General features: G+C 43.7%; 1 protein-coding gene across 1 annotated transcript in view; it reads left to right on the top strand.

Moving 5' to 3' along the window:
- magixb (MAGI family member, X-linked b) overlaps window positions 1-20,473 on the top strand; it is a gene marked incomplete at both ends in the record, with an annotated part of 34,280 nt that extends 13,807 nt beyond the window's left edge. The window contains 14 exons of the mRNA XM_079226503.1: window positions 3,187-3,306; window positions 5,004-5,177; window positions 6,885-7,083; window positions 7,843-7,913; window positions 8,915-9,076; window positions 9,770-10,295; window positions 10,888-11,446; window positions 11,839-11,902; window positions 11,983-12,396; window positions 17,223-17,423; window positions 17,517-17,596; window positions 17,703-17,849; window positions 18,378-18,516; window positions 19,380-20,473. Coding sequence (XP_079082629.1) covers window positions 3,187-3,306; window positions 5,004-5,177; window positions 6,885-7,083; window positions 7,843-7,913; window positions 8,915-9,076; window positions 9,770-10,295; window positions 10,888-11,446; window positions 11,839-11,902; window positions 11,983-12,396; window positions 17,223-17,423; window positions 17,517-17,596; window positions 17,703-17,849; window positions 18,378-18,516; window positions 19,380-20,473 — 3,950 coding nt within the window. The remainder of the gene's footprint in view (window positions 1-3,186; window positions 3,307-5,003; window positions 5,178-6,884; window positions 7,084-7,842; window positions 7,914-8,914; window positions 9,077-9,769; window positions 10,296-10,887; window positions 11,447-11,838; window positions 11,903-11,982; window positions 12,397-17,222; window positions 17,424-17,516; window positions 17,597-17,702; window positions 17,850-18,377; window positions 18,517-19,379) is intronic.
- Window positions 20,474-26,682: the final 6,209 nt, after the last annotated feature.

The raw sequence follows: 26,682 nt of genomic DNA, 5'->3' as shown, positions 1-26,682 counted from the left end.
TCGAGGAGGCAGCTATGCTTGATGCTGAGGATGAGTTTTCGTCAGTGGCTCATTGTGGCCCCCTTCAGGATCATATGTATGTTCCTCCTGTCTCAGGAGACTCTCTGCTGTAATTTGTTATTTTGCCGATAATCAAATCTAAATTACCTGAGTTAAAGCTAATCAGCCTCAATGGCTCACAAAGCATAGTTTCAGTATTTAAATGTGATATTACTTTATAAGGAAGCAAAGATTGAATGATGAGCTTCAGATTTTTTCATAAATTGAGACGCTATTTGCTCTTCTGAGACTGTGGCTTAGTAACGCTGTGCTATTTAGAGAGTATGTCCGTCGCTGAATCCGTTTGATGAGACAATGTTCTCTGATGTTGGAGCTGGCACTGATGCAATAAATATCATTACAAAGGCTCAGTCAGGAGGGTAGTGCATAAAAATGGAAATGAATGACAGAATTAAGTAAATGCAGGCTACAGTATCAATAATCTAGAGGAGGGTGAGGGAATTAAATTAAAAGCGAATGTCTATTAGTACCAAAGGGGAGGAGGGGCCGACTGCAGTCTAATTGTGCTGTGTGCTCGTACTGAAGCAGACAGGGTGTTTACTGTGAAGCCCTTGGGGAGCAGCAGGTAAATGTGCAGTGTTCATGTGCAGTTCAGTAAAACAAACCATTTGATATAGCAACGCTTTCTATTACATTAGAATGGCTGAACTAAACTACTCTTTTTTTCTTTCCTATTTCATATACAGTCATTTCTGTGTGCAAGACCTTACATTAACCCTCCTGAACTTTCCCATCCATATTTGGATAATCGCACATACCATTTGTATATGTGCCCTTGGATAATTCAGAGCCAATGTCGTGGTTTCAAGGCTGTCTGTGTTTCTCTGTCTCTTCCATAAAGGACTTTTCTAATTGTCTTCAGAGTGAGTCAGAGATAAGAAACATCATCATTTAGTTAATGTGCTCGCTCTGGATTTGTCAGGCAGACCGTCTGTGGCCTTTTCAACTGTGGGATTCTTTGTTAGCTATTTGTGTGCAATGATCTTGACAGACAGCTCTCTCTCTGGGTGTTGATACCGAGTTCTGTGTAATTACCTCTTCAATCCCTACCCCACCCCTCTCCCTGGGGATCAGTGTGCGGCGCCTACAGGGACAGGCGGGAAAGAAGAAGATGTCAATAATCCATCCTGTCCCCCCGCTGACATGTCATATGTATTTCCTTTGAGGGTGCATAGATAATGAATCCCTGCCTCACACCATATCAGCTGGAGAGATACTGTGTGTCCTGAGGGGAGGTGAAGATTTACCCACATGTCTGGTGTCATCAGATTTGCCATCAGATCTTGAATTAGACACAGAGACCTCTAATTTTCGTTCAAATGTGCGTTTTTTTTTTGGTGTTGCAAACTCAACCTTCTGGCAGCGCAGCACAAAGTGGATTGAATTCATTGTTCAGTATCAGCAGGTGGAGATTTTGCGAGCTATAATGATGGCGCAATCACATCAGCCTTTTTAATTCCCCTTCAAAGCACCAGACAGTGTCCTAATGAGCCGGGAAGTGAGGGTAAAATTTCTCTGGAGAAAACCGTCAATCCTCTGGGAAGTACAGTACATAGGAAAACTCATTGGGAGTCCATTAACAGAAAATTTGTCAGTGTTTAGCAAGTGCTTGTGTCGTTTTTTTTATGCAAAAGTGCCAAACATTCTAATGTCCCAGCTAAATAGTCATATGGACTTCTCACTATTTTCTGACATTTTATAGATCAAATGATAAACATTTTTTTTCAAGAAAACAAGTGACAGATTCATGATAATGACAATATGTATTAGTGCAACAATATACACATTTGTTTGCGATTCTTGATAGGACTAAGTGCATATATGTTTGCCAACATGCTTTTTTGCATTGGCTTTTGTGATCAGAGCAACGGGAAATATACGTAACCGGCAGCAAAATAATTAGAGGCCAGTGCCTCGTTCTTTGTGGCTGACCGAGACACATGGTGTACAGTAAACTCACTTTGTGTGACAGAAAGTAGAGGTCAGGCTCATGGAGATGCCTCATGCTCTCTAATGTTTGTGTGTATACAATTGTGAGTTGGCTGTAGTGTGTGTGAGTGTTCACTGTGGGTTTTATTTTTGGCCTGTGTGTGTTTTCGTGCATGCTCTGTGTAGTCCTGCATGTGTCATTGTGGCTGGAAGAGCTGCTCCCAGGACAGCGGTGCATTAATCATGGGTTTTATAGGGTATCTGGGTGTGACTCCCTCCTGCCGACCCCACACTGACATCACATGTGGTCCTCCAGGAGAAGGGCGGAGATTTGCCCTTTGTTTGGGCTTGGTGGGATTTTGTCTCGGGAAAGTAATTGCTTGTCTCAAGGTCAGAACGGCTGCCTTGAAGTTTAATTTGCGAATTAAAATCACTCCATCAGATTTGACATCACGAGTCGTATAAAAATGTGATATATTTCACACTACATGCCTGCACATGTATTTAATGGTGAGACGTTCTTGGTTAGAACACAGCAAACATTGTGCCACCATAATAATGCTTTCATTGCCGTGTTGTGGGCTGTAGGCCAAGGTTAATGTGAATCAATTATGATGACAGACCATTCATCTGAGTGCTCTATCATTGCAATAGTGATAAAAAGACTTTAAAACGTTCACATTGTCTCATTAATGTTTAATTATCTTCTCGTATATTCCTTAATAATAAAGGGGGCCTGGTAAATGTCGACCGTCATCGTCATGCTCTTCATACCGAAGAGCAAATTTTGGTTTGTGGGCGGATGCACTGTTGACATGCGACTGACTTTACATTAAGAACAAAATGCTGTAATTAAAGAGGTTACTTGTTAATCATTATCATCAAATTATGCTGAAATACAATTTTTTAAACTCCTTTCACGATTATTTATAACTTCAGATGAAACCAGAAGAGATCCATGAGGTTGTTCCTTTTTTTGGACTATCTCTGTATAATTTGTCAACCTGTAATGCTGGGACTATTTATAGTTTGCTGAGTTGTTGTTTTATTTAAATACTAAATAAAGATTAATGACCCACGATGAGAGGAAAAGGCGGTGATTAATTGACATGTCATCCATGCTTGAGCAAGCGGTATTTCTATCCCCGTGGCTCAGATGTATGACATAATATATTTTGTTGTCCGCCTCTCCTATAGGTACAACCAGACAGCCTAAAGATGGGGAAATCTCAGGTGTAGACTACAACTTTGTCACCATTCAGGAGTTCTTCTCCTTGGAGGAGTTGGGAGCGCTTCTTGAGAGTGGAAAGTTCAAAGGTGAGGTTGACTCAACAGGCCGGATTCATGTTTCAATGCATAAAAAAGGGTTGTGCTTTCACAAGTGCCATGATGTTTCCTGGATAGAAACAGGGACTTCTTGGAGTCTTTCCTGGTTGTCTGTTAATCTTAGGTTGATGAATACTGCAGGGGGCAATTGCTTATAAATAGACCTTGACGTTGTCTTAAATATAGCTTTATGTCAGACTACATATAGACTTAAATGTACCTGTTGCATAAAGTTTCCATATGAGTGACAAATGTAAGACCAATGCATTATGTGTGAAATAGGACATTTCACAGAAGAGAAAAAATGGCGGATGCAACAGCAACAATTATGCCACACCAAGAAAAGGTAAATAGCATTAATCCAACAGTCGTTATAACAATTTGAGATATTCAGAAACAATTCAAGAATGTGGCACAGTTGCAAGAATCCCCAAAGAATGATAGATAAATACAGTTGAAAAAGTTAGCAAAAGTTAGCTAAAAGCAATAGATAAACAGTTAAAATAGTTAGCTAAAAATAGCTAAAAGCAATAGCTAAACAGTTAAAATAGTTAGCGAAAAATAGCTAAAAGCAATAGATAAACAGTTGAAATAGTTGGCTTGAAGTAATGTGTCAAAGTTTAAGTAGTTCGCTAAAAGTCACGTTAATTGAGAAAGCAGTTGAAATAGTTTGCTAACAGTGATGAGACCATCTAAGACATTGTTGCATAGCATCAACGCTCTCACCTTAGGTTTAGGAGGAGAGGTGACTAACTTTCCTGCCTCAAAGTCACTCTTCATTTGCATGCAACAGGTTTGATTAGACTAGTCTAACCTGACAATCTTAAGAGCAGTCTATGGCCAATACTGGCCAAAATCTGAAACTAAGTGTATGCAGCTGGCCCAGAGAAGATAAAACATGTTGACCATAAGAAATGATAGTACACTGTGTTACATTTGGACACAGCCGGTCTAGCGTTTATAAATGAGGTTTACATAGTTCATGAAGGGACATCGCTTTATGCATTTTAATGCCATCAGGTGTTGCTCCACTCAAATCTACCCCGCAGACTCCTCCCACCCTCAGGGTCAGAGTACTGCCTCTGATTATTAAGCCTCCATACATTAGCATCCATCATTTCTCAGAGTTTAAATGGGGGCAATAAATGTCATTCTGACTTGCCTTCCATGCAACATTGACAGACACAACGCTACGGCAAAGCAAACGGGAGTATCAGCAGCATTGTGCGCAGTAGCCCGCAGAAACCGCAGTAAATGGTGACGGCTGGTGACCTTGTTGTGGAGTTCAGTAATCTAATGTTTCCCCTCAACCCATTTGGATCTCCAATGCACCAAATGGAGGGATGGAGGTAATTTGATTTCTTCTTTAGTTACTGGAGCAGATGGCTAGGACTGGGAATATATATAAACAGTCGATGTCTGTGCTGTTCGTGTGCATATATGACGTGAACCTACTCTGCTACTGAATATCTGAAGATGAAATATTTTATCCCATGTCATATTGGAACTGAGTAACATATTAATGCTGTTACTTTGTATATTATATTGTAACATTGTAACCAGCTTTCAATCAATAGGAGTTTCACTACAACACAGGGCATTTACACAACATTTTACAGTTTTCCGCGTTCATTAATTGCCATGCCACTTCTGAAGACGCCTTTCTCCTCTGTTCTTTTGTGTCTCAGGTAATTACTACGGCACACCTCGGCCCGTTCACATCAGTGCGGAGAGCCCCCCCATCACCTATCAGGAACATCGCAACCTGCTCAGAAACTTCCGCACACGCAGCAAATCACTGAGCAACCTGGAGAAGACGGCAGAGAACGGCGAGAACAGTGAAGAAGACTCCGGTCTGTCAGGCAAGTGCATCTAAACATGGTGTATATGACAACGTGAGTGAGCAAGGTCATGTATATATATAGTGGAGAGTTACATAGTCATTGGGACACTTTTAAAAATAAATTGTTTTCTAAACATATATAAACGTATCTCTTAAGCCCTGCACACTAGCCAGCAGCTAAAAATACTGCATCGTCAACTCTATCTATAGCTACAGTCTCTGATACCCAAATTAATCAATCATTATCACGATTAGTATGCTCTAAACTCTCAGTGGGCTGTGGCCTCATCGATTGCTGGATCACCTCCAAAGGAAGGTCAGGCTGAGCAGGCAAGGAGGTAAGCAGATAGGCAAGTGTGCACACAAGGAGGTAAGGAAAGTCATGTGACGAGGAAGCAGAAAGAGTTTGAATTAAATCTCACGTGTTAAGACTGGAATAGCCATAACACCGTCATGAATTATGTTTTTTTTTCACTCATTGTACCAGGCATAGTTTATTATGTTAGAAGTGTGAAAAAGCGTTTTAATCACCAGTGGTCGAAGACATATTCAGATACTTTATTCTAGTAACCTGGTCATCACTGGAGGGGATCATGGTGATGATTAAGGGGGTTAGAAAGAAGAAGAAAAAACAATGCTCTGCTACGAAATGTGTGTTTGTTTTGTCGACTTTTCTTTGTCTTTTAGTGAAATATGTATTAATTTGACCTCTTTGGGCCTAAACAGTTATTAATAACACAAACATCTGAGATGTTAAGCGGTAATGTCTCAATGATGGTAGATTCCTGGTAAAGAAATCATAGACATCTGAAATATGACAAGGAGCCCCAACATCACAAGCCAAAAACCAGTACAATATTTTATTTCATGGCATTGCTTAAGATAAAAGTATTGACGTACAGTACAAGTACCTCAAAACTGCCATTTCAGCCACTGTTAATTACATCATCTATGCAGATAAAATCATGAGGGCAGTGTTGGAGAGTTGGAGAAGGGATGGCAACAAGAATCCAGAACACACAAGCTGAACAGAAGGCGAGTATGAGATTAGGTGGTTAAGGTGAGGGAGCAAGGCAGCGACATAGGGTGGTGAGGGAGGCAGGTAGGGAGGCTGAGTGTTAGAAAAGGTGCAGGCAGGGAGCCAGAATGGTACAGCAGATAAGGGAGAGGCGGGCTGAGTGGGAGGTGAGAAACGCAGGCAGGCAGAGATCCAGATCGTTCGAGACGTGCTCTAAACAGGCAGGTAGAGCAGCAGGCAGCCTGGATTGGAGGAGTGAATTTAGGATTCATGCACGATGGAGTTTGAAAGAGCCATCTGACCTCTGCTGAGTCATCTTCTGAAGTGATACTATGTGGGTGGATGGGTTCGGCAGCACTTGTCGAGTACAGCGGGACGCAGGACACCCCATGTTATGTCCTTCGTCTCTCAGATCCATGCTGGAGCTCACACATGAAGGACAGCGACAAGGACAGCTAGCCCAAAAAAAAAGAAATGCTTATTTTTCTGCTAGTGTGGTATGCATGGTCACACACTCACTCCGCCTCCTTAGAGGGAGGACAAAGCCGGCAGAGATGCTGACCTCAGGGCTTTTTGCCTGACATTGAATTGCCAGCATGAAGTTGTTACAGATAGCAGGAGAAACATTTTCCCCTCCTGTATCTGTGAAATAATATATCACTGTTCAATCTAGATTTGTAACAGTCATTCTTGTCTCTGTAATTACAGGAGGCTCTGCAGGTGTTAGCAGCAGCATCCCTACCAGCCATCGGTCCCCCGGGCGGCCTCGGGCATCCAGCAGCGGGGATGGCCGTGTCATAGAGAACGGGCTCATCGGCGGCAGCAGAAGCGGTGCCAGGGTGAGAGGTGTGATGCCTGATCACTGGGAGCAGGCCTTCAGCGACACAGGAGAGTCTCACTACATAGAGTGAGTATTTGCCTGTTGAGGAATAGTTCAACATTTTGTAGAATACGCTCATTAAGCTAGTTAGACTTTGAGATCAATACCGCTTTCGTATTTATTCACTAAGTATGAAGCTGATGTCACAAGCTGGTTAGCTAATCTTAGCATCAAGACAAATGGGAAACAGTTACCCTGGCTCTGTCTGAAGCGATGCCATGGCACCTCTAAAGCTCACTGATTTAAGACGTTATATATGTTTGTTTAATCCGTACTAAAACGTGCAAAAACAACAAGCTGTGGTTTTACAGTCACTACATCCAGCCACTCTGAGTCTGTCTCCACATCAACTTCTGTGATTCTAACCTCAGCGCTAACCCCAAACACGAAGGTGAACAGTACAGGAAACACTGTTCCAAAGGGAAACAAACTTCGACCATAATTTCTTGTAATATATTGTTTTTGCCCATCAGTTTTTGTATGGATTTTTTAAATAGTCAAAAAGATACCGCCTTTTATTTACAGATCATTAGAGGTTCTGATTGAACGTGTCTATGCGTAGCTAAGCTAATCAATCTTCTTATCTAAAGCGAATACGCGTTTCTAACTATTCCTTTAAACATGCTCTGAAAACAGCAAATTTGCCCTGCAACGTTGTCATGACAGTGACATGCTTCTCTGTTCAACGTGTAATACATTCAAATGCTGTCAAATTATATCCAGAACTATTATGTTTCTGAAGAGGGAATCTTTTCTTTTCTTTGTGTTTTTCTTTGTCTCTTCAAGTCGCAACCCGAAGAGGACCAACTGGCAGAGTCCTCGAGGCTCAAGCAGGGAGACCGTCTACAAAAATGAGTGTGAGCCTCTTTGTTTGTGTCTTTCTTTTAGGGATGTAATTATTGCAACACTTGTAACAGCCTGAATGACGCATCCATATTTCTCAAGAATGAAACGGAAGTAACAGACAGAGGCAGCTTGTTCGAGTCAAATGAGATGGAATGAGCTTTTTAGCTGAACGGAGACGTGTAAGTGATTGAGGCCTAAAGCTCGGCGCTGCTGGCAAAGAGCCAGACTTGCTGCTGTGTCTGGCAGCGTCGGCACGTGGATGGCACGTGACTGGCAACTTAATTTTATAATTTGGTCACATGATTTGCTGTTAAAAGAACAATGACATAATCTACTTTTTGATGTCTGACTGACACGGCTGATTGCAAATTGTAAGGAAGCCATCTGTTCGAGTGCTGTGATTCCAGCTTGTCCCAGTAAAGTGCAGTACACTTCCCCCACCAGCAGAAGGTGTTATAATCCCCATTATTGCCTGAGTGTTTGAATTTATGCAACTTAAAATGACGGATGCTCCACTTAACAAACATAGGGCTAGGATAAGAACGAACAATAAAATAAATAATAACTTTTTTGATGCAAAGTGATAGTAAACAGTAAATAAAAATCCCAGATTGCAGTGCAGAGTTGGGTCAACCTAATGGATTAAATGGATGATTTTAAAGAGGTAGTCTGTAATGCATTCTGCTTTTAATGCAATCTTTCCACCAAACACTTTGGTTTGTGTGCGTGTCTACTTATTTATAGGTATTTGTTTTTGTTAAAAGCCATCTGCCGATTGGTTTGCAACGTTCTGACTCTCCCTTTTCCTTCACTCCTTAAACCCGTCAGTTCGAATCATTGAGTCGTATAAACACACAGGACTTAAACTATTATCACTCGTCTCTTTCTCTGATTTTACTCATAATTTTCCTTGATACTTTGAAGACTTTTAAAATGTTTCCTTGGAGGTATACGCATCATCAATATCTCATCCTCTCTCTATCTGTCTCTGTATATTTTCGGTTACCAACAGGGTTCACAGACCAACCTGGGGAGCTCAGGGGTTTCCATGTGCATACACACTTGATCAAGGGCTCCAGAGGGTTTGGTTTCAATATTGTTGGGGGCAGCAGGCCAAGAGAGTTCCTCCAGGTCTACAGTGTGACTGCAAGCGGACCCTCAGCACTCAAAACAGGTATAAATACAATGAACCAGGGTCAAGTACTGCACGATGTGTGAGATGATACCAACAGGCAGTAAGCGACACATTCTCAGACATATCTGCAGACTGAAAGTTGTGAATATGGTTTCTGGAATCTTTAAAAAAAAGTGTAAACTAAATATCGTGATCAGCGGTGTGTTTAAACATCTCTCTAGTTCTCTGTCTCCAATCGTTGAGATTCTGATCTCACACAGCAAGTGTGTATCACAATCAGTCCTTAATCCTCTAGCGAACCATAAAGCTATCATAACACACGCATATGTAACGGTACACATCCCCTTCACACACACACACACACACACACACACACACACACACACACACACACACACACACATGCAGGGAGATATTACCACTCTAGGAAGCCACAGCACAAGCTGCCTCAGCAGGGGCTGATCTAGTTCATATCGGTTAATAGGTTTAGAGGGATTAGTTGCTTGGATTAGTCCACACCCACACAAAACACACAGACAGTGTTTCATTTGCAGACTACATTTATCTGCACACTCAAGCATATGAAAATGGTCAAAAAAAGTTGATGCAGTAATATAAAAAATAAAAAAGATTGACTAAAGGTGTGTAATTTTGCTGCAGATGATTAAAAATGAAAAGTATTCAAAGTCTTGATGTCTCCCACCATGTGTTTTTCTTTTTGTGCTTTATTAGCGGACATCCTGGTGTACATCAATGACGTGTGTGTGTTGGGAGTGTCTCACAAAGAGGTGGTAGAGATGCTCAAGTCGGTCCCTGTGGGCCACAGTGTGGACGTAGAGGTTAGAAGAGGATATCCCATGCTCTACAACCCGGATGGTTGTCCTAAGCAGCCGCCGCCAACGCTACTGGACAGCGGGGACCCAATCCGACCGCCCACCACCACCCAGCCTCAGCCTCTTCACCAACTACCTCGCCTCCCGACACCCACTGCCCACGCCCCTCACTTTAACTATAACGGGGTCCACAGTCACGGGAACTACATGGAACCCGGGGTGACTCTAGACGCTAATGGAAATGCCATGTCTTTCGCTACCAGACAGTCGCCCTTACACAGACGCTCCAGCATGAGCAACGCGGCCTCTCCTCCGCCGGTGTGTCCTCCTCGCTCACTGAGAAGTTTAGCCCGGCTGCAGTCTTTTGACCCAACGCTCGCCAGCCAGAGTGACAGTGAAGTTGTTTCTGCCATTGGATCACACAGGTAACACCTACACATAGAGCACAAAGGAGATTCGATTTGCAATGCATTTTACAAGTTATTAATTAAAACAATCAGCAGCTGATTGCAGTGATTGTAAAGTGATTTTAAATAATATAACATTTTAATAATTTTTTTTTATTTACCAGCAATTTCAAATTCACTTTTTCCAAGTAAGAATGATTCCTCTAAGGGACAATAACCACTGACATTTTCTGGTCTGGTAATGTTTTAATAGTTACCTTTTATTCAAATAATGGGAAAATAAATCTTGTACAAAAAAAGATTTCTGTATTTGGCAGGTACAGATGATCCCTGATGATTTTTTATTTACGTAACTGTAGTGTCAGTAGTGTGCAGTAGATAAGAAATTGTGATTGATTTTGTAATTGATTAATCGTTTTCAAGCAAAATTCCAAAATATTGAACGGTTCCAGCTTCTCAAATGTGAAAATGTGGTAATTTTTGTCATATATGATAGTCAATTAATATATTTTTTTTGACATTTTATAGACAAAACGATGAATTGATATAGTCAAAATAATTATTAGTTGCAACCCTAAACATTTTGTCTTCTCACATTGTTTTTCCTAAGGGCGTCAATGATCCGTAATCACAACAATAACTCCCTCTCAACACCGCCTCATCCTTATCGTTACGGCACATTCAAGTCGTCTGAGAGCGACCTGTCCACCTGCACCCTGTCGGGGTCCCGGCTTCCCCTGCCTCAGTCACCGAGGAGGCCCTCCTCCTCCCCCGGGATCCCCTACAGCGCCCACTCCCGCCTCTTCAGACCGCTGAATACCTCACACCTCAGACCTCCCACCCCTGACAGCCCCCGCCACCACCTCGGCTTCAACAGTTACCATGCCAACACCAGCCCCACTGCAAGTCCGAGCAGTGTGTCCTCCCCCGGGGCGATGAGTATGGGCAGTGGCGTTGGCAGTTTCAGCGGAGGGGAGCTGGTGCCAGTGGCCTTGGCCCAGACCCAAGGAGACCAAGGACTCGGCTTTAGTGTGACAGCTGGCGGTCCAGGAGGCAGGATGACGATAGTGAAAAGAGTCTGGGACCGGCGGCAGTGCAACTCCCTGCAGCCAGGGGATGCTATTGTCAAAATCAACGGAGCAGATGTGCAGAGTCTTAGTTTTGCACAGGTAATGGAGGGCCAAATGGTAGTAATGTGAACTCAACACTGTTCATAGTTGATGGGATGAAACAGTGGTTCCTGTCCTTTTTTGCTCCATATAGGAAACTATTTCTGCTTGCCACCTCTTGTTATAGGGAGTTGTAATCAGTTTAATTGCGTGATTTTTTTTCTTCTCAGGTGGTTCATTTGAGTAATGGCCTGAAAAGATTAATTTATACAGTATGAAAAAGAAAAAATTTAAGAAAATGTCTGAAAAATAATCAGAATTTTGAGAGAATTATTATCTTATTTCCTTCATAAGAATTCATTCAGTTTAAGAAATGAACACTGTCTCAAAAGGTGTCAAATATATCCAAAGAATCTGAAAATAAGTCACCCTATACTTATGTTTGTTGACAGGTACAAACAGTTCTCCAGGAACACACCAGACAGGCGGAAGTCATCTTGTTGATTTACAGAGGAGGTAAACGATTTGCGTAAGTTGTACACTCATTTTTGTAATAAACAAGTATATCTCACAGTTCATTTCTCTGTCATTACCAGGCATCTACCATTCAACCATCTCCCCCGGCTCTAATCGGAGACTCCCCCCGCCTCTCCTCCGCCCCCCTCCTCCACCTGTGGGTTCGGACCTCTCCTCCGTGCTGCCAGAGGCGCTGCCCGTGCCCCGCACCTCCGTCAGCAACCCTCCCTCCCCAGCCCCGATGCGCTCCTCGCTGATCCAGAGCACCAGTTTCCTGGAGTCGATTCCAGTGACCCTGACAATGGAACCCAAAGACTGGATCAACACCGGCCTGGAGGACGAGGCGGGCGGTGTCACGGGGCCTGACTCGGGTCTGGAGAGGCAGGGCGGTGAACAAACTCGGCCGCTCCGAGGGTTCGATGTGGAGCTGAGGAGGAAGCCGGGAGAGGGCTTTGGGTTTGTCGTCGCCTCTCAGGATGTGGAGAATGGAAAAGGTGAGAGCCGGTGACACGTCATATTGTGCAAGATATGAATCAAGTTCAGTGCTTAAAATATAGCACATGTTGGAAGCTATATTTTGACCTGAAGTAGAAGTGGACAGCCCTGACGCAGCATTACAACCAGTTGGTTACCTGCCCAGGGAAACACCCAGGGATGCACCATTAGGTGATTAAAGATTAAAAAAGTGGTCACCATAGCCAGTTGGCCTCGTGCCACCAGATGAGTCATGATGCATCATCAACCCTTTTCTTAAAACGTGTTTTTTCCCCAGGTTGATTTGTTGAAGGAAATCTGTTTTGGCATCTGCTGTTGTCAAGAACTGGTTCATCATGGAGTTCACTTTGATCAACATATTTACTCATTTGTTTGTTTCTACCATCCATCCCTCCATTATCTTCCTCTTCTCCGGGGCTGGGCTGTAGGAGGAGCATGCGTAGCAAGGTATTGCAGGAGTCCCTCTCCGCCTGAAACGTTTTCCAGCTTTTCCTGGGGGGCCCCAAGGCTTTACCAGGCCAGACAAGATATATATATTTCTTCCAGCATGTTCTGCCCTTTCACCAGTTGGTGGGCCTGGGAAACGTTATAGGGAGGCGTCCAGGAGGCACCCTAATCAGCTGACCCCTTTTGACCCAAAAAAGCAGTGTTTCTACTCCGAGCGCCCTTTGGATGTCTGAGCTCCTCACCAATTCTCTCAGGCTGAGCCCAACCACCTTACAGAGGAAGCTCATGGCGGCCGCTTAACCGCAATCCCATTCTTGCAGTTACTATACCCAAAGATCACGACTGTAGGTGAGGGTCTGAACGTGGATGGACTGGTAAGTTCAGAGCTTTGCCTTCTGGCTCAGTTTCCTCTTCACCATAACGGCCGGTACAACGCCTGCATCACTGGCGACACTGCCGGTCCATTTCCAGTCACATTCTTACAAACTCATGAACAAAACCCGGAGAAACTCCCTTGCTTGGGTCAGTGACTCACTCCCAACCTTGAGAGTGCAATCCACCGTTTTACAGCAGTATTATATATATAAGTAGAGAGTATTGACTCTCATCCCGACCACTTCAAACTGCAAACCGCCCCAAGTGCGTGTTTAATGCCATCACGACCATATCATCTGCTGTGAGCAGTGACGCAACTCTGAGGTCCACAAACCAGACACTCTGTGTACCATAAACAGCTAAATACAAATGCATGAGATCTTTGGAGGTTGAAGTAGTTGTAGAAGTTTGGTGTTTGGCAACGTGCATTCAGGAAGTCACTGCACATGACCCTTATTAAACTACAATATATAAATGTAACAGTTTGTTTCCTGATTAAACAAACAAGATACATTGTGTCGATTAGTGAGGTTTACAGCTGTTTCTTCCCTGTATTTATTGTACTGACATGTAATTGGTTTTGATCTATTCATCTAATTTTAGCAAGAAAGCAAATAAGCGTATTCCCCCAGATGTCAAAATATTCCTGAAATAAGCTCTCAGGTTAACTCCAGGTGTTATATATAGCCATGCTCTCACTCTGTGTTTGTCTATCCGCTCTGACCTCACAGTGAGGCTTGTTTATGGTCTGTCTGGGAACCGAACACATCCTGCCCTGATTAGCTTTTAGTGTAGTGCTTATGAATAGCCGGTTAACCGCCGCATCCCCATGACGTATTACCCCCCTCTCCGTCGTATGTGTTGCATTGGCCGCCCTCTGTTTCTAGTTTGATGCAGTTCAATTTGCTTTATGGGCCGAGTGAACACACAGTTGTTGTTTTCATGGTGAGGTAAAGGTTGTTGGTGCACCTGTCTCTGCAGTTCAGAGACCCTCCCTCCATCCCTCCCTTCCTCCTCATTCTCCCCTTCATTTTCACTCCTGTCATGTCACAGAAAGAAGTCCCTGTCTCTCCGTATCTGCCTTTATCTATCATTTCCCCTTCCTACCTCTCTCTCTTCCTCTTCCTCTCATCAGTCTTCCCTCCATCGTTCTTATCTCCCTCACAGGCACCCACCCTCTCTCCCTCTCTCCCTCTCTCCCTCTCTCCCTCTCTCTCTCTCTCTCTCTCTCTCTCTCTCTCTCTCTCTCTCACACCCCTTTACTCTGCAGTAAAAGCGTCCAGTCTGGTTTTTGAAAAGATTAAAACTCTCCCCCTCTCTCTCTCTATCTCTCTCGCCCTCCCACCTTCCTCTCCATTGCTCTCTGAATGCTCAGGAGAAAAAACACGCTTAACATTTCCCTCGCAGAGGAGCAACAGAGGGGGACAACAAAACTGTGTTTTAGCTCCTGTTGGCCGTTGTATATGAATCAACACCTCCAAGCTGCCTGAAAAGGAATTTAGGATTTTTCTTTTTCTTTTTCTTTCTGCGAATGCAAATCAAACAGCCATGCTGGAGAGACTACAGTCTGCTTTGAAAACTGTGAAGGAGTCTAAACGTAATTATTTCTTCCACTTTTCATTTCATGTTTACTAAAAAAAAAAGGGGGGGAGGGTACTGGTTTGCTGCAGTATTTCAAGTTTGGCTGTGTGCACGAGAGACAGGTTATAATTCTGTGTTGCAGGCGAAAGTTTGCTCGTCAGATGTCGACTTCGGCCATCTGAAAGTTAGATCCACAGCTCACATGTTGTAGATGTCAGATGTGCTGATCTGAACTGATGCTGTGATCTTTATGTATTGCGGTTATTTATTTTCACAGCTAATGATGATCGCAGAGACAACAACACGTGAAAGGGCATTTAAGATATTTTTAACCCAGCCGGGCTTTTAAAGCAGCCCACGACATGATGTGGTGATCTGTGCATTAGAGCCATTAGTGAGCTACACATGTAGCAACATGAATGGATTTAACCGATAGTATTAGCAGTGCTGAGTTTAGCATTAACCACCCTGCACACGCACTACTTGTATGAACAATCTCTTTTAAGATCAACAGTGCTCTCCACAGTCTCCGGTCATCCTGAACATCTGCAGGCTGCCGTGGGGACGTCTGCACCGGCTTGATGCATCTGGGCTGCAGAGGGGGATTTTACGATGGCGGGGAGGGGGGCAGCTCCCACTCCTGAGCAGTGATCAGTGCAGAGCGTCACAGGCTGGCTGACTGCTGGGCATACTGCAGTGGGATTACTCTGGACAGGAGAACATGCAGAGCCAGAGGAAAAGACACTACGATATAAAGCAGTCCATTTGGATGCATCTGTGTGTAGTTTAAGCTTGTGTCTGTGTGTACATCTGTCCCAATTCCTCTGCGTGTGAGTCACAGTGTGTGTGTGGTTTTGTGTGCACAATGGTGCTGTGTGTGTGAGAGCATGGGCTGTTGCACTTGCTTTCATGTGTTTGGCGACTGGATGTTGGCCCGATGTATTATGCATGATAAGAAGACTATTCGCAAAGCTGCCTTGGCTTTGATTTGACCTGATTGCCGTTTCTGCCTGGGTCACCCAGATTAGGCCCAGATTGGAGATGAGTCTCTGGATGCTGAATTTTAGGCTGTACCTTTTAGCCGGATCATCATTTGAATTGTGACACACACTTTACCACGGATTCTTAGGAATTTAGTTTTCATGGCGCAGCATAAGACATTTTTGACACGCCAGTTTCATCCTGAGAGGGATGTAGCCTGAGGGAGCGATGTACCTCAGCTGAATGTGAGTCCCAAAATGTTTATGCTGCCTGATGAGTTACATAAGGCCACTGGCAAGACTCTAGAGGGGCCAGCTGTCACCAAAGCGCAGTACACCCTCAAAGAGGGGTCAGGGAGAGAGCAATCAAGAGTTATAGGATACAGAAAGAGGAACAGATTTAGAAGTCAAAGTAGACGGAGACAGACGGAACAGCTAAAAACTCTAAGAAGCTTTTTAGTTGGTGCAAAAGATTAATTGAAGCACATTTATTTTTAGGCTGCTCAATATGTTTCTCATCAACTTCAAATCCAGCTTAATTGTGAGTGATCTCTCCGTACAGAAGATAAGACAAATTGAGTTCCTGATACATGCTACTAATTGTCCCTTCTCACATTTTACACTTGCTTCAATTCAGAGGTCAGTTGAATCCAACAAAAGGACAGGGACACTTGCACATCATCTGTGAACTCAGCAAAGCTCTTCTGTGTATGATATATTTCCAGTAGTGACATGCGGTGTGTTTAGCAGGTGTAGAAGCTGGGAGACGACGGCCAGAGTTTTCCCACACAGAGGAGAAAGACATTTTGTGGTACCAGCAGAAAGAACTCCATATTGCTGCGTGTGTTTTTGTTTTGTATGCTGAAGGCATACTAATGCAGACACACTGCAAGTTTGTGGATCTTCAGAAGAGCTGAGCATAACAGTCACTGACACTGTGTAAACCAAAGTGTAAATATCTAAAGTCTGTGTAGTTTGACAGGAAAAAATTGCTGAAAAGATGGCTTTCCATCACAGTTTGTTCTGGAGAAAGAAGACAAATCATTGATCAGTGAAAAACAGTTCCTGGTGTGTCAGCGGATGGAGAGATGGGTTGATTAATGGGAAGACGAAGGATGAGAGGAGACTGTTTCAAGGAGACAGTAGGTGAGGTGTAAAGAAAGGCCTCTGTGGGAAGTAATTCATGAAGTGAACCCTGCCAAAAACGCTCCAAAGCTTAATTACGGCTTATTTAAAGAATGTTGGCAAACACAGCGGTGAAATAAATCTTCCTGCTTTTAAATGTATTTACATTTGACCCCATATTACTTACTGCCTTCAGTTAAAAGGAAAGTTTTGAGTCTTGGTGGATGTTCCTTCTTCAAATTTACTTGAACTACTCAACAAGTAACTCAAGCTCATTTATGGTATCATTAACTGTTTTGATTTCTTTCTCTCTTCAGCTGCTTCACTTCTCCCTCACCGGTTTGTGACGGTACGCCGAAGCAGCCCGGCGGCCAAGAGCGGTCAGATCCGGCCTGGAGATCGACTCGAGGCAGTAGAGGGGCGCCCGGTGGTGACTCTGCCTCATCGGGAACTTGCTCAGATCCTTCGTCGAGCGGGAAACACTCTGCGCCTCACCATTGTCCCCCGTCCCAGCACCTGTAAGCATACACACAAGCATCCAGGAGACACACACACATATACAGCCTGGTTCTTGACTCATATACTCTAACTTCTATCATCATCTTTTTCAGATTCCTCAAGCCTTTCAGAAAACACTGAGTTTGACTCCAGTCATAGAAACCGAAAGGGTCAGAGGTCGTCCCGTCCAAAGGTGAGGGCAGCGGCATGATTAATAATGTCCGCCTCATGACCACTGCCTGAGTATATTATCCCCTGCTATGATGCTAAGCAGTCCTCTCTCTGCTCTCGTCTCCCAGCGTGACTCCAGGTATTACAGTGTCGACCTGGATCGTGGCCCGTCGGGCTTCGGCTTCAGCCTCAGAGGGGGCAGCGAGTACAACATGGGCCTCTACGTCCTGGGGCTGATGGAGGGGGGGCCGGCCTCACGGAGCATAAAAATACAGGTGTGTCTGTTTGCCGTGTCATTTCACAATTTGTCTCGATATGTATACTCTGCTTTCTACTCATCGTCTCAATCTTAATATTGTTATTTGCACTGTGTGAGCATGTGCAGTTGTGCACACACTTTTATTTTAAATAATTCACAGCCACACTTCCAATGCACATTTGATGAAGTGTTGATCAATGATATACTAAATACTTCTAATGACACAACAAGTCTGTATACTGATCTTCTGTTTGTTTTGGTACACTTTTGAGTAAAAGCAAGACACTTAAAATCCCCAAAAATGTGGTTTCAAATCGCAAGTTTTTCTCAAAAACGTTAAATATTGACATGAAAGTTACGGTTTTGATTATTTTTACGTAATAATGCTGTTTATGAAGAGTTTAATACTAATCTTCTTCATTATTTTTCCTGCCATGACAAGTCAAAATGTCTGCTGTATCTTACTTACTGTTGCACATGTATAATACGATAATACGATGTAGTATTTAAAGTAATCTCATTGCCATTCTGTTTGCGGCTGCAGGTCAGCGATCAGCTTGTGGAGATCAATGGGGACAGTACAGCAGGGATGACCCACAGCCAGGCAGTGGAGCAGATCCGCAGAGGAGGTCACCGCATCCACCTGGTCCTCAAGAGAGGAAATGGCTACGTGCCCGACTATGGTGAGGCGCAGTGGGGGGGGGGGGGGGGGATTTAGGGAGATTTCAGGGATGCGTGTGATCTCCTTTCTTCTTCTTCTCCTGTGGATCTGACTCTAACTTAACTTTTAACTTTCTACCTTTTTATTCTTTCTTTTTCTTTTGTGGTGTTTACCTTTCGACATTTTCCCTCTGGCTTTGGCCTGACTTGGTTTTCCTTTTCTTGCAAACATTCCTCTCCTTTCTGCTCCACTCCTTCCTTTTTCTCTCTCTTCTTTTCTCTCTCAGTGGAGCTCTCCAGTTTGTCTCTATGCATGACCAACTCCAAGCTAGGCGAGCCTTGCTTCTATGTCATTGGACGGACAGAGAATACGCGGTTGGTAATGGTTCCTGTTAGTTCTCCCATTTTCTGTCTCTCTACATTCCTCTATTCAGTCACCACTGCTGTCTTCACCTGTAGCAAATAATAGCTGACAGCCTGTGTGGTGGACATCCTCGTTATGAGGTGGTTAATGGTGTAGCAATTTAAAATATTAGACAGATTTCTTGCCCAATTCGGTTTCCCTCAGATCTGCGCCAGCTTTGCAGAACACTGAGTTATTTAACGAAGGGAATGGTGCTATTGTGGAGCATAAATATAATCAGATGTGTGTTATATTCCTACTGAAGGGTAATCTGAAGGTTGCACTAAAATAGAAAAAAAACACTGTTGTTACACAAGCTGTTTAAATGCACTAACAGAAAAAACAAAAACACTTTCTGGATTTCCCAATCCTTTAATAACACATTACATAATGCTCTCTGCTCAGAGATTTTGCTTTTTTTTGCTCTTTTACCTGCTTATTCAGTCTGTTTTCTCCTCCTCTCTCCGTGTAATGCGTGTCCAGGCCGTGAGCAAAGAATCACCTCCCCCTCCCTCCTGCATAACCCCAAGGAGCAGGGTTTGGCTGCAGTAGACTCCACCGGGCGGAAGGGGCACAGCTACAAGAAGAAGAGGAGAAGCAGGTCTTCAAATGGACTCAAGAAGGAGAAAAGAGCGGGAAGGAGCAGGCAAAGACGGGGCTCGGAGGGAGGAGGACGCTCTGGTTTACAAAGCCCCATCTCTGAGCTGGGAGAGAGGTCTCAGGAAGCCAGGGACAAGAGCAGGAGGAGGAAAATGGAGTCTGAGAGTTTACCCAGAGGTGCCCTCAGAAATCATGATGATAGCGACACAGACAGAGGGACAGAGATGGGAAGGAAAAGAGAGAGGAAGAGAGGGAGGAGCAAAAGCAGAGCGAGGAAAAGTAGAAGTGAGGAGAGGGTGAGGAAGACAGAGGGCGAAGAGCCCGAGGAGGAAGAGCAGGGGGCGCCTGCTGTGGAGGAAAAGGTGGAGAAAAAGGTGGAAGAAAAGGTGAAGGAGGTGCAGGAGAGAGTCAGTTCAGAGAGAGACGAGAGTGAAGACGATGTTTTCTTACCCATTCCAAGTCCTAACCAAAAGACTCCCAAACCCAAACAAAACTGGGAGGTGGAGGGCGAAGAAAACTGGGACATGGCAGCAAAGTACAGGAAACTGTGGAAGGAGCAGGAGCAGGAGAGGCCATGGGATGATGACAGGGGTGAAAGTAGAGAGACGGAACTGATAGAGGATCAGAAAGACGATGATGCACAGAGCTGGCGTGTCGAGAGGCCTTTACCGAGCGTTGCTGTGGTTAATCGGGAGTCACAGAGAAAGCCCTTCTCCTTCCTCACCTCCACACTGTCCATAGAGCAGCTGGGGGATGATGAGTCAGCATCTGAGGGCAGCCAATCTGACAGCAGCGTGTCTGCTGCCAGCATCTCAGGCCTTTCTCTGGCCGCCACAGAAGCTGGCGGGCGCCGGGCCGCGGTGCGCCCGGGCCCTTGGCTCACACCCAGCCGGCAGAGGGGGGCTCCAGTGGCGGAGGGGAACAGGAGCCTCGCGAGGCGGACAGGGCGGGGAGGAAGGAGAAGCGCTGTCTCTTGACATTTTAACAGGAAGTAGTAGAGCATGCAGCAGCTGAATGATACAGTATCAGATCCTATCAGTCTCACAACTGTTAGACCTCGACTTGTTTTCCTACAGCTACCCACACTACCAACGTTTTCTCTCAGTCACTTTGATATCTACAGTAGTATGAAGTCATATTCTTTGTGCCTTTTTACAGCTGACCTCTGGCTGATATTAAATGTCGATCACATTTTAACTCGTAAATGACACCCAGCATGGTAGTTATGTGCTGGTGAAACAACAAAAACATTTATTTATTTCTTGGTCCGAGGCCCTGTCGTCCTCTCTTTAGATTTGCAGCATTCGTCATAGATGTTTCCATGACTACACGGTGCATAACCTTGTTGAAACCTACTTCCTGTCTCTTACTCACCTCTCTGCATCTGTCTTCACACTACTTCTGCAGAGTGATCCCCTCACCTACTGTACAAAGACTGCATCGACATTCACTGATACCTCATGAAGATACTGAGCAATAATAATGCAACTGTCTTAGACTATCAGCCATCCATTTCCACTGCGCCACATCCAACTGCTCTGAGAAGAAACAGTGTGACATGTGTGTACAATATCCTCTTGGTCTTATGTGGACACCTGCATCGAGTTGTAACGTTCCATATAACTGAATATTTGATTGTGTTAATGCAAATCCCTTTTGACAGCAGGTGTCAAATCTATATTCTGTAAATATGTGTAGAGAAATAAATAACAGAACCTATTGTAAATACTATACTAACTGGAGCCAAGCCCTGATTTGTATTACTGTATTGTAATACATCGTGATAAGACTATATATACTATATCAATATATATATATATATATATATCTCTATATATATATGACTATTCGCAGTATATCTATATATTACATACAATAGCTACCCAGTCATATTTATAATTGTGTGATGAGAAATTACGTGAAATTGGTATATAGCTTTTGTGATGACTCAAAATGTAAACACGGACTATAAGAACTATATTGTACCTGCCCTATTCATAAATGAATGTTTTGTAATATGCTGCTAGAGTGTGAATTAGGATACTCTATGTCGTACCCTACTTCAGAAGTCAGCAAAAGATGCCAAAAATATGCATCCGGTGTGCATATTTCAAGTACTGTTAATATTGTGTATGTGGGGTCAGAACAATAACACAGTTTCTAAAGAGTGCTGTGCCCATCGTGCCACGTACAGTTGCCTTGGTAACATAAACCACTTTATCCTATAACTACTGATTTTTCTTACTGTGAAAAGCCCCCACCTCTGAGGTCTCTAAAGCGAGAGTAGGGCAGGACGTTTATAATTCCAGGCATGCCAAAAACAAAAGGCCCTTACTGTAAATCCACAGAAACAATTATAATCATAAGCCTCTGCAGAATTTGAGCTCAGTGTTGCATCTAAGATGGCAAAATAACACTTAATATCATTTTGTTTTGCTCAACAGGCTGAATGGATACTGTGAGATGTTATTTTTCTATGAAATTATCTTTTTTGAAATACTCAGGTTTTCAGATATTTTGCTCTAGATAAGCCATTAGGAAGAAAAGCTACAACAGTGACACCATGTTCACAACACAGAGAGTGGATTTGTATCATTTGAACGTTTAAAAAGCAATGTTACGTTGATTCTTTACGGCAGCTTTAGGAGACGCAGACTGTTACGGATGTTTGTTACCATCCCATGAATACCTTAAGGTTGATGCTGTAAGTGAATTTCAGATTTTACCCAAACTGAATTACCCAAAAACGAATAGCTCGGTGTGCCCTGTCCATTTGTTTGCATTGCTGTGCAGCCGAGTAAAGGATGCCACATACTGTCCTCCCCAGCCAGTGACCATATGAGTAGCTTAGCCTATATGTCAGACTTCTTTTATAACGTTTGCTAATGTTCTTTTTTTAGACTTGCATTTCCCTCAGGGGGATTATATGGCCGAACTGTAAACACATTCTAATAAAACTGCTGAACTAATTTCCTCGGTGGTCATCCATGTCTTTCATCAATTGCTTTTTCTTTTTCTTTCTTTTTCAACAGCAGAAGAGAAACAGTAGTGGACAGCAGATGGCAGCAAAATGATAGGCTACATTTAGAAAAGATGGGGTTAGGAGTGTGTGTGTGTGTGTGTGTGTGTGTGTGTGTGTGTGTGTGTGTGTGTGTGTGTGCGCGTGTGTGTGTGTGTGTGTGTGTGTGTGTGTGTGTGTGTGTGTGTGTGTGTGTGAGAAAGAGAAGAAAAGAGAAAGAGAGGATGCCATAACATAGGCTGTATGTTCAGAAACAGATTGGGAGGTGTGTGTGTGTGTGTGTGTGTGTGTGTGTGTGTGTGTGTGTGTGTGTGTGTGTGTGTGTGTGTGCGTGCGTGCGTGCGTGCGTGCGTGTGTGCGTGCGTGTGTGTGTGTGTGTGTGTGTGTGTGTGTGAAAGAGAAGAAAAGAGAAAGAGAGGATGCCATAACATAGGCTGTATGTTCAGAAACAGATTGGGAGGTGTGTGTGTGTGTGCCTGGAGAATAAGAAATAACAGATTTTAAAACTCTGTTCTCGGTCGGTTGGTTGGCTTACCAATCTAATCCATTTCCCACAGAATTATTAAACCTGCTTTTTTGCGAGAACATGGATTCTACATTTCCCATGCACGCTCACCACTCAGTCTAATATTAGTTTCCTGTAGCGTGTACAGCAGTGCAGCATCACCTGCATCACCTGTGTGAGCTAGAGAGAAAGGGAGAGAGAGAGGGAGGGAGAGAGAGATTGATTTATAGCCAGTGTCTCAGTTCAGATATGAGCACTTAAGTACTGGCACTATAAATAACATCGCGCTCGGAGGCCTCCTCTCTCCCATGTTGTCCTAAGCCGCATCCTTCTGCTCGTGTTAGCGCAGACGTCAAAAAAGATATTTGCCGGCAGTAATGACAGCACTGCTCCCGATGCAGCTGCTATCACACGATGTCGAGGCAGATTAATAAGTAGACGCAAACTACTCGAACGACTTCAAGTTATGGTCACATGAATGTGCATTAGAGGGAATTGTTGAACAGAGTAGAATGAGTGACTTTCGCTGCCCCGCACGCGTTTAGTAGTCTAATATGTTTTCGACATGTGCACTCCTGATTCCAGCATCAACAAGGTCCCTGCGGTGTGCGAAGTTACAATGATGCAAAACGAGGTTGTGCCTTCAAAATAAAATGTGTACACTTGGCCATAAGGACTGTATTCTACTGAGTAATTCACCCCCACCAGTAATCTGGATTGAACTAGGGTCCCTAAATTGGCGCGTTAACCTCATGATGAATGTATGATGTGTATAGAGTAATTTATGGGAAATGACTGCAAGCCAGTGGCGGACTCAGGTTGTCTGAGGGCCGTGAGTGGAAACAACTAAAAAAGGGCACCAGCTGCGTAAGGTAGGGGGCCAGCACGTAGAACGTTTTCTAGCATGCAGGGCAGCCTTTATGGCAATGCGTGGCATTTTCTCCACCGTTAATGTCATATTTTCTTCACACACAAGCTGACGTGCCCTCGTTGACCGGAGCAGAGAAATGCGCCTCTGGTGCGAGCGGCCCGGTTACTGCTCGATTGACAGCTGATATAATGCTTGGTGTGAAACCAATGAGATTTTATTGTGAACATTTATGAGGAATGTTCATAGGTTTTACATTTGAAGCGATTGTCAAACATTACAATTTTACCAATTTTCAAAGAAAGCGTGTTGCCGAGGCAGGTTTGCTGTATAATATGTAGCTTTATCACGGCAGTTCAACAGACTGAAACACTGCAGATAATGTAAATGACAACAAAAGCTGACAAAATGCTGGCTGGCTTGTAGGCTAGCTTTAGCTTGAACACAGAGGCTCATTTGGATCAACGTGGTCTCGGTTACATCCTTCGTTGTTTGATAGTTGGGAACACGCTAGTTGAAATTGACACAAAAGCATTAATGTCAGTCAAGTTCCAAACCCATGTGCCACTGTTTTCTGTCAAAGCCGTAACCACTGGAACATCTCCGGTGCCAATCACTACAAATAGCCAGAGAGGGAAAGAAGATTAGAATCAAGCTGCAGAGGAACAAATACTGTTTTTTTTTTAGCAAACTGCATTTGACTTATATGTCAAGTCATAATGTACAGAGTGAAACATGTCCACACTAAAGCAAACTCACACTGACAAACTGAGAACGTCTAATTGTTCACTATGTGAGATTCAGTTCTCTCTCTCTCTCTCTCTTCAATCTGGGGTGTTTGTGTTTCTGTCCCCTCTCATGAAGGCGTCTCTTTATGTGAAAATGGTAAAAGGTCAAATTTCCAGACAAAACTAACGTCTATCAAGGGAGAGATAACCAATTAAGACCATTTAATCGAATGTAATCCATTTATTTATCCAATAATTAGCCTGAAATCTCACATGAATCCAATTAACTCCCTGAATGTGTACCTTAAATTATATGAAAGGTCCTTTTATAGTAACACATTCAGGTGTAACAGTGGTGGCCTCAGGCTGAACCCCTTAGCCCATTAATGCTGGGAGCATCAAGATTTAGGAAAAGTGGAATAAAAGGTGAGACTCGTTTTATAGTCATACACTTAAAAAAAAAAATACTTTTGAAAGGTTAGGAGCCTATTGTTTGAAAAGGTATACTGCAACTCTGGATCAAGGTTATATACATGCACTGTACTATTATATGCAGTAACAAAAACGTTTTCATTCTTCCATTCACTCGCTGTTTAGGTGTTTCATTAACATGTCCCTATAAGTGCATCATTTTGTTTTTCACGAGAGTTCACGAAGTTCCTCTTTTATTTTGAAACTCTCGGCCGGATGTCTGGCAACACTCGGGCTTCCTTTACACTGATGCGCTCAGAGAAGGAAACGCCGCACGAATCGCTGCAGTTTCAGACGCTCGAGAAGCGAAACCTCCGCGCGTTTCCGCGCCACCGCAAAGAAGACTCTCCGCTTCACTCCTCCGTGGATTACCTCCCTGAAGAAGCCGCAACTCGTCTCAGATAAGTAGGAATAACTCAACCAGGTCGTTTAAAACCGATTCCAGATCTGCGCCGAAAGCGGCAAACACCAAAGTTCAAAGATGTTGGGCACAGCCTATTGAGACTTTCGGGCGGTCAATTATATTCTGGACAGTTTTTTTTAAGAGGTGACAAGTTTTTTTTTTATCTGCAAGCCCAGTGGTTATGAATGCGTGACGTGGAAGTAAACTCTGCATTATTCTTGGATGAAAAAGCCCAGAGACACGCACACTTTTGGGAACTATAATCTGAATTTAAAGCACTAGGATGTAGTTTTTTTTTTCTCGGACCAGAGGAGAGGATCTGGACCTCGAGAATGAACTTCGTGAGCCTCCTCTGCTTACTTTCTGTGCTGTAAAGACACATCAAGCCATGGGTTGAAAGCGAGGATGATAGACTGCGGGGATATTCAACGTGGGAGGGAGACGAATTTTCTGTCTTATGTAATGATTGACAGTGCCTGAATATTAGGGGTTGATCATAAATAACACACTCACCTCCCCATCACCCCTCTCCCTCTTCCCCTGTATGTCGAGGAGGCTAAAGAGTGCTTGATGGATACCAGATTGTTTTCTAATGAACTACAGCTGCTCTTGAAGTTAATAAGTATATGTCACAGATGAGAGGATAACTTGATATTCGTCTTATTCCTTTTATGTTTTATTTGCTCAGAGAGCCATTAAAGCAAGTTTAAGTTCATCACATATCTTTCGATCAGCCTCATTTAGACAATACTTACCTCCTTCACTCCCTCCCCATCCAGTCTCAGTCTGTTTTGTAACATTTTTGCTTCATGAGTTAATGTTCATCATGACGCCCCAAACTCTTGATCCGCTCCATGCTGATTTGGCTGGGTCGATAAAAATGACTTCAGGAAAGCAAACGACCAGCCGTTTGTTGAGCTTCTGTTTGAGCTTTGAACTCTATTCTCCGCATTGCAATATTTCCAATGGCTTCTAAGATGCTATAATTTTTGCCCTCGGATTTGGGGGTATGTAGTCGTTCTGAAATCCTCAACCTCTTAATCTGTGACTTTCTGTTTCTGAACATCTGAAGCCGTTACTTAATCTTCACTTGAGCCTACGTTGGTCCCTCCCTCCCCCCCACTCATCGGGGCTGGTGGGGGGGGTGGATCTCGGCCCTACGGGGTCGAAAACTCTGGTGGTGGCCGGTGGT

The sequence above is a fragment of the Taurulus bubalis genome, assembly GCF_910589615.1.
Source record: "Taurulus bubalis genome assembly, chromosome: 11".
Taxonomy (NCBI): Eukaryota; Metazoa; Chordata; class Actinopteri; order Perciformes; family Cottidae; genus Taurulus; species Taurulus bubalis.
The sequence above is the reverse complement of the archived record's forward strand: the minus strand, read 5'-3'. Positions and strand labels throughout refer to the sequence as shown.